The sequence below is a fragment of the Poecilia formosa genome, unplaced genomic scaffold (genome assembly GCF_000485575.1).
Source record: "Poecilia formosa unplaced genomic scaffold, Poecilia_formosa-5.1.2 Scaffold1225, whole genome shotgun sequence".
Lineage (NCBI taxonomy): Eukaryota > Metazoa > Chordata > Actinopteri > Cyprinodontiformes > Poeciliidae > Poecilia > Poecilia formosa.
The window spans coordinates 1-8,085 of NW_006801164.1; the positions used below are offsets into that span (position 1 = coordinate 1).

General features: G+C 37.7%; 2 protein-coding genes across 2 annotated transcripts in view; both read left to right on the top strand.

The window, feature by feature from the left end:
- Window positions 1–7: 7 nt before the first annotated feature.
- LOC103132701 (cytochrome P450 2K1-like) lies at window positions 8–3,641 on the top strand. The gene is made up of 9 exons (XM_007544501.1): window positions 8–425; window positions 500–662; window positions 762–911; window positions 988–1,148; window positions 1,369–1,548; window positions 1,879–2,020; window positions 2,151–2,335; window positions 3,001–3,142; window positions 3,229–3,641. Exons 1-9 carry the CDS (start codon window positions 114–116, stop codon window positions 3,414–3,416), a joined length of 1,623 nt encoding a protein of 540 aa, XP_007544563.1. The 5' UTR covers window positions 8–113; the 3' UTR covers window positions 3,417–3,641.
- A 2,068-nt stretch (window positions 3,642–5,709) lies between these two features.
- The window catches only part of LOC103132702 (cytochrome P450 2K4-like), a 44,125-nt gene continuing 41,749 nt past the window's right edge, over window positions 5,710–8,085 (top strand). The window contains exon 1 of the mRNA XM_007544502.2: window positions 5,710–6,056. Within this exon, the coding sequence (XP_007544564.1) occupies window positions 5,850–6,056 (207 nt within the window). The 5' untranslated portion in view covers window positions 5,710–5,849. The remainder of the gene's footprint in view (window positions 6,057–8,085) is intronic.

Below are 8,085 nucleotides of genomic sequence, written 5' to 3' on the forward strand. Positions count from 1 at the left end.
GGAGAGAGAGAAAGAGAGGCAAAGAGGGAGAGAGAGAAAGAAACAAAAAGAGACAGAAAGAGAGACCTGATTCTCAGTGTAAACATTACTGAAGACCAAAGTCCTGATGTTTCATGCTTGAAAAAGCTGCTACTTTAGCTGCTGACTCGTTTCATCTCCCCAGTGTTGCTCTCTCCAGTGAAAGCAGTTTGATCCTCTACACAGTTTGCTTTAGTATCATGGGAATGTTGGATACTTTGCTCCAGGACTCCATTTCTCTCTCTCTGTTTGTGGGTCTTGTAATCCTTCTGCTGGTTTATTTCACTGCCTCATCAATATTCAGCTCCCAATGGCACAAGAACGAGCCACCAGGACCCACACCGCTTCCCTTCCTTGGGAATATGCTGCAGATTGACTTGAAGAAACCCTACAAAACATTCATGGAGGTGAGATTCTTGCAGTTATTTTTTAAACTACACTTTTCTTTTTTAAACAAATGCGTTTTTTTTCCTTTTACAAGTTCTACAAGACATATGGCTCAGTTTTCACTGTTCATCTGGGTCCTAAAAAAGTGGTGGTCCTGGCAGGATACAGGACGGTGAAGGAGGCGCTGGTTAACCACGACGACGTGTTTGGAGACAGAGATGCACCACCGATTATAGACGAAATTAGCCAAGGACACGGTAGGAAAGGAAAACAGAACACAGCATGAGATTTGATCAAATGCCTTAGTTTGTGACAAACCTCCAAACTTCTTAGTTATTATTTGATCTAAATCCTAGGAGTGTTATGGAGCAACGGTGACACATGGAGAGAAATGCGAGGATTTTCTTTGAGCAACCTGAGGGACTTTGGCATGGGCAGAAAAGTGTGTGAGGACAAAATCACTGAGGAATGTCAGCTGCTGATGGAAGTTATCAAAAACTATAAAGGTACAATTTGTGTCCCAAATGAAGTTAAGAGAAGCTTCATTTGTACCAACAAATAAATTATTTTCTCTTTACCCAGGAAAACCTTTTGATACAACCCAACCAATAACCTACGCTGTCTCTAACATCATCTGCTCCATGATTTATGGCAGCAGATTTGAATATGATGATCCAGAGTTTGAATGTATGATATCTCGAGTACATAAAATTAATCAGCTTTTAGGCTCCTCTTCAGTTCAGGTATGTATAAATCACCATTCAATTACCCAATAGAAAAAATATACAAGTTGTCTGACAATAACTTCACTGAATTTTCTCTTATAGTCTTGACTGTTATAATATTTCAGAGTATATTATTATTATTATTATTACTACTACTGCTATTGTTGTTTCAATCTTGTTTTTATAATGGACGAAAAACTTATTTCTTTTTGTGCTATGCGTGTTTTACTTTATACAGGCATACAATCTGTTTCCATCACTTTTCAAGTGGATTGCCAACAGAAGGGAGTCTTACAATGTGGCGGCTGCTAACAGGAAACGAAACTCTGCCCTCTTCAGTCATTTGAAACAGACTCTCAACCCAGAGACGTGCAGGGGACTAGTGGACGCTTTTCTGGTTCACAAGCAAAAACTAGAGGTTAGAATTTTTCATTCTACTAACGTAAAATAACTTTATCAACTCAACTCTACCTGCATTATATTCTAACTTGAAGGTCTTATTACACAATCAGTAAAAACTGCACTACCACTTCCTACTTTTATTTAGTATGAAGGTGACTAAATAAAAACAAGTATAATCATTTACTGTGAAAAGTTAGTTCAATTCTTAAAGTGTGGAAATTATTTGACCAGAATGTCTTCTTGGCCACTACAGTTCTATAAAAACATACAAACTAAAGCATGAGAATGTTAATAATAATTAGACTTCTTAACAGTTTGTTTAAATAACAGCTCTGTCCATGCGTAGGAAGCCGGGATGACCAACAACCATTTTCATGATAACAACCTTTCTATGACTGTCATGAATCTCATCGTCGCCGGTTCTGAGACAACGTCCACAACGCTGACGTGGGGTATGCTGTTCATGGCCAAGTATCCACAAATACAAGGTAAGGACTTATTCTCAACTTATAGTAATAGCAAATTTCCAATAAGAATATAATCCAATCATGTAAGAAAAAGATAATGACAAAAAATAATTCTAACATTCTTTTTTGTGGTTCCTGTTTTACCTGTAAGACAAGGTTGAAGAAGAGCTGAGGGAAGTCGTAGGAGATCGTCAGGTTCAGGCGGCAGACAGGAGAAACCTTCCCTACACCAACGCTGTGATCCATGAAACACAGAGGATGGCAAATATTTTACCCATGTCGCTTCCTCACAGAACTACTAGAGACATTACAATTCAGGGACATTTCATTAAAAAGGTCAGAGCAAAAAGAAATGCATTAGAAACACAGTTCAGTTAAAACACCAAACACATTTTCACAGATTTTAGATGATGGACCACCACAGAATGGTGCATAATTGGAAAGTTGGTCTACATGTATTAGCTTCAACATACCTGTTGTACAATGGCTACTGGAAAAGACAAATGTATTATTGTTGATTTGCCATCCAGAAACCACTTGATGAGTGCTTGTTGGCTGTGCAGGAGGCTCCACTAATGTTTTTCTTCCAAAGATGTACAGTTGTATAACTGCGCATCTGGGGGGCGTGGCCAGCAGCAGCTTGTTTGGATTTAAAGTGACAGAGCCCTAAAACAGCTCATTATGAAATAAACTCAGAACTGAGCAGAGTGAAATGTTATCTATGAATGATTTGTGCAAAAGAGTTGATGAACATTGCATACTTCATGGACGAATCCTAATCTGTTCCAGGAAGCATAATAGGTCTTTAAAGAAATAAGGGAAACTTGTAAGAAATGGGATAATTCTTCATTATATGAGACAATGTTTCAGGAAATCCTAAGAGAAGAAAAGTTTCTTATAAGGTTTTCCAGACCATGTGGCTTCTTTGTTTTTAGGGTTTCACAAATTCATAGATATTTTTGCTGACACCATGAAAATCTCAAGCTCAGTTTGTATAACAGGGAACTACGGTCTACCCTTTCCTGATGTCTGTCCTTTATGATGAAAGTGAGTGGGAGAAACCGCACACCTTCCACCCTTCCCACTTTCTTGACAAAGATGGGAAGTTTGTGATGAAAGATGCCTTCATGCCGTTTTCTGCAGGTTTGTAAATTGAGCCTTTCCATATTAGAGGGAACATTTTATTATAATGACCAGCGAATTGAGAATTAGTTTCATTTCTGCTTCAGGTCGCAGGGTTTGTCTGGGAGAAAGTCTGGCCCGGATGGAGCTCTTCATGTTTTTCACCAGCCTGCTGAAGCACTTTCGTTTTTCTCCTGCGCCCGGCGTTTCAGAGGAAGACCTGGAGCTGACTCCTCAAACTAACTTCTCTTTCTCCCCTCTGCCTCATCAGCTGTGCGCTATTCCACGTATGTGAAAAGGACAGCATGTATTGTATAAAAATAATCTGCTTTGCTGTTCTAAAAAATTAAGGCAATAAAAGTATCACTGAGTCACGTAGATAGATTAGAGACACCACTGAATTATTTGTGCTTGAATTCTGAACTCCGTAACAAGCAGATTGTTTAGCAATGACTTTTTATCTTTTTCTTATAATTGTGTCAAAAATAGATTCAAAACAGAATAAAAAACATTTATTTTCAGTGAAGCCTTTTCTTGTTTTTGTTCATATTTATTTTTATTTTTAATAATTTAACTGCACTGTTCCTGGCAGGAACCAAATTTCTGTCTTACAGAAAACATTTGTGACTCGGTTAAATCGAACATTTAATTAATGTCCAGCCTACAAATCTGCAGTGAATGTGTGATGTTTTATGTCATCATGGAGCAAAATCTCATATTTTTACTTATGAAATAGATATACATCCAATCATATGCAAATGAATTTAGTGGCATTAGATATTAATTTTTTAACCTCCTCAGTAAACATAACATTTTTAACCATTAAACTTTTTGCATTGATTATAATCATGAATATGAAAGTTTGCTTGGACTAAAACAAATATCCAATAATATATATTTAAGAAATAATACATCATGTTACTAAATAATGCTTTTCCAAACTTAATAATTTGGTAACTCAAACAGAAGTTGTAAATGTTGCTTTTGTTTTATAGATCTGATGATTCAGTTTGTTGATGCATCATATTAAATTACATCATCGTTACAACTGTTATATGTACAAAAAAAGAGAATGAAATGTATAATAATGCTCTTATACAAAATGTCTGCTAGAGTTTGGTTGAACATGTGGATCTTACAGAAATGCATGTTATAAAATAGAGCAAAAATTAGCTCTATTTCATTTTTATGGACTGAAATAATCCATCTTTCATGCATGAAAATAAAAAAAAAGAAACTAAAAGATTACAAACTTAAAGATAAGTATTTGAACGCAATCTATTCACAAAACCTTGCTACTTTCTAAGTGTTTCAACCACATACTGTTAACAGAAATATTAGAAAATGCTGCATCTGTCTACTGGGTGGCAGCTGAGCAAAATAAAAACACCTCAGATCATAAACTGTCTAAGAAAATACAAATAAATGTCTGTAAAATATGACAATAACAAAAGATGTCCTTTTATCTATCTAAGTAGTTACATGTTACAGTCAACAACAGGAAATGAGCAAAAAACAAAGGAAAAAATTACCTGAGCATCAAAAACTACCAACATAAAGTTTCCTCTGTTTTTCTATTACTTGAACTGTATTGATTGTTCATCAATAAAGTTCCTCTGGTTTAAAAACTTGCATCCTATCTGTATCCCTGTGATATTTTACAGATCAACAAATTCTGTCTCAAGTTAAAAAGTATCAACTGTAAAATGTAACATTTAACTTATAAAAGATCTGGATTCATTTACAAGGGATGGAAGAACAGTCTGTGCTAAATAAACATTCATGTTGTGCAACAAGAACATCAAAGTTTAGTGTAAACTTTAACCCTACTGCTCTATTAAACTTTGAACTAAATAAATTATTGTCAGCCAGTTCAGAACAGCTTAAACATGTTTGCAGCACAACATCCTCAGCCTGGATAGTTTCTTCCATTTTTAGTTTTTTTTTCATAACACAATATTAAAACTTGCACTTTAGGGCCAAATGTTGGATATATATATAATTATGTTGTTTAGAAGAAGTGCAAAATAAGATTAAATTGCTCATTTTGAAGTTAAAAACTGTTAAATGTTGCAACTTCAGGGATCATAAAATATCCCTGAAGTTGCAGGTATATTATTTTTTTATTTAAAAAATTTTTTTTTTCAGTCTGTGTCTGGTATGAGGATCTATAACCTCATATGAGGATCACCAGAACCATAAACGTTCTGGTGATCCTCATATGAGGTTATAGATCCCAGAACCTTTATGGTTCTGGTGATCCTCATATGAGGTTATAGATCCTCATACCAGATCTATAACCACCAGAACCTTTAGGGTCTCAAGACATTTTGTGAGGAAAGAGTCAAAATCACACTTGAGTAATTCATGTATGTTCTCCATGCAGGAAACATTTTAAAGCTGTCTTTACCCAGAAACACTTTTCCATAAAGTAATTGGGAAAGGGATGTGCATGTGTGTTTTTGAAGAGTGTTAAACTTCAAAAAGTCTTCTTTTGGCTCATTTTGTTTTAGTTTCTTAATATTCACAGCTTACTTTGGTTGTTTCTGACATCTGATATGAAATACTGAAAATACTTTTCATGGAAAAAACATAATGTTCCAAACTGCCTGCTGTAAACCACATGCTCCACCTCCAGCTGCAGATTGGACTTTCCTTCTATCAACCTCAAATAAATGTCCTACAGTGAAGCTGGTGCACAGCAGCAGATATTAAACCTGGTGCAGTCATGGGAGCGATGGAGGTTTTTCTCCAGTCATTCAGCCCAGTTTCAGTTTTAGGAACTGTGGTTTTAATCCTCATTGGGTTTCACTTCATTCTCTCTAAATCCAGGCCTCAGGGCCACAGACAGGGACCACCAGGACCAAAACCCCTTCCCATCGTTGGCAACCTGCTGCAGCTGGATGTGAAGAGACTTGACCAAGCACTCATGAAGGTGAGGCACAACTGATCTCAACATTGTCCTCAACTATACTTTATATATTTTTGCAATTTACCTTCTTTTAAACTATTATATATCTTGTTTTTTTATCCATGCTTCCCCTGAACAAAAGAACATTGGGCCACTGTTACACCAAAACCTGATTATGTTGAAAGACATATACTGTGCAACTAATAGTATTCTAGTACTATGAAGGAAATCATTTTATCACACAGGCATATTCTAGCTCAATTGTACCTATTTATCACACATTGCAGTTTATTTTATTATTCAAAGTTTTCTATCTAAGGAAACTGAGCAGATTGCATCAAGATATTACGTTTTCGCCAACCCGTCGCACTGAGCATGCATGCAGTGACAGAGAAAAGGAAAACTCCCTTTAAACAGGTAGAAACCTCCAGCAGAACCAGAACCTGGCTCAGACAGGTTGGCCGGGCAGCGTGGCAGACTCTGTGGATCCTGCTCCATTCGTCACTGTGTTGGGGGGGATGTCAGTCCTGCTGGTTGTAGGGTGCTGCAGGGGCTTGTAGTGAGAGAGTTACATCCTTTTTTGGATGTGGGGCCGTTGAGGGTTTGGTTGGCTGGATGGTGAAAATGGAGCTGGACGTGGTGTTAGTTGGGACTGGGGCGATGCTATTGCCTTGCTGCTGCAGTGTGCTGTGTGGCGAGGGGCAGGGTGCGGTGGGGGTCGTTTGGAGTGGGGACTGACTATGGGGACCAGGTGTTCTCATCAGTTTTTGGGGGGCAGAAAAACTGATGAGTTTTTCTGCCCCCCAGTTTTTCTGGGGAGACTTCTGCCCCCTAGTTTTTGGGGGGCAGAAGTCTCATGCCCCTGTCAATGGGTGATTCACAGTGTCTGTGTTTGGGGGCATGTGTTTAATGTTTGTGAGCTGGAGTATTTGCACAACCCCAAAGTCTTCTTGCCATTTGGGGGCTGGGATATAGATCGGACCCTGTGGTCATGGTCGAGGCTGTGAATAAACCTGGGGCCTTGTGAGCCATTTGGGGTTGAGGCCAGCATTCTGGATCTCCAGACACATTAGATGTTTGGATTACTGGTCCTAATTGTGGTGGCTGGCCCTTCTGCCAAGGTGCAAACTGAGTTGAAGTATCGTTTTTGATGATTCTTCTTCAGCATTTCAGTGTTGTCTTAGCTATTTAACTGAACTCCTCCAGCATTTAATTTTCTTTATCTCTTTCATCATAGCTTTCTAAGACGTATGGATCTGTGTTCACTGTCCACGTGGGACCAAAGAAGACAGTGGTCCTGACAGGGTATAAGGCAGTAAAAGAAGCATTTGTCAGCTATGCTGAGGAGTTTAGAGAACGGGAAGCACCCACCGTGGCTGAAGAAGCAAACATGCATCACGGTACAGAATCTTTTCAAATTCACATGTAAAGAAGTTAGTTTACTGACTTATCTCATTAAACTGTGTTAAACAGGTATTGTATTTTCCAATGGAGACTCCTGGAAGGAAATGCGCCGCTTTGCTTTGACCAACCTGAAGGACTTTGGGATGGGAAAGAAAGTATGTGAGGAGAAAATCATTGAGGAATGTCACTTCCTCATCCAGAAGTTAAAGGAGTTTAAAGGTAACAGCAGAGAGAAAGAAGATATTTATTGAAGAAGAGCACATGTATTTATGTTTTCCATAAAGTGATTGAGTTTTGTGGCTCATATTGAGAGGTTTTGTGCAATCTGTGTCTTACATATCATGGAAAAAGGTCAGAGCATTTTCAATTTGTGGAAGTAGTGCAAAAGTCTCATAGAGGAGTCAAGATTACTGGATATTTATATTCAAACTTTCCCCTAATTCTATCAACAAGCATAGAAAGATACATGGTATTCTACAGGAGAACTAAGGCCCAGAAAGTCTTGAGTGTTTTTATCTACTGGAGTTGCTTGAGAAGCTTTTATTTGTACTTTTGTAAATACTAATATAGAATGACTAACTTTGTTCTTTAACCTGAGGCATAATAGTTAACTGCTGCTCAGAGCTATTATTTGAGATCCAACTTCAAA

Bases quoted from the DNA above. Each gene is read 5' to 3' on its own strand.
- LOC103132701 (XM_007544501.1), top strand. From the start codon at position 114: ATGCTTGAAAAAGCTGCTACTTTAGCTGCTGACTCGTTTCATCTCCCC. The intron at 912-987 runs GTACAATTTGTG...CTCTTTACCCAG, and splicing joins AGTTATCAAAAACTATAAAG to GAAAACCTTTTGATACAACC. The intron at 1,549-1,878 runs GTTAGAATTTTT...GTCCATGCGTAG, and splicing joins TTCACAAGCAAAAACTAGAG to GAAGCCGGGATGACCAACAA.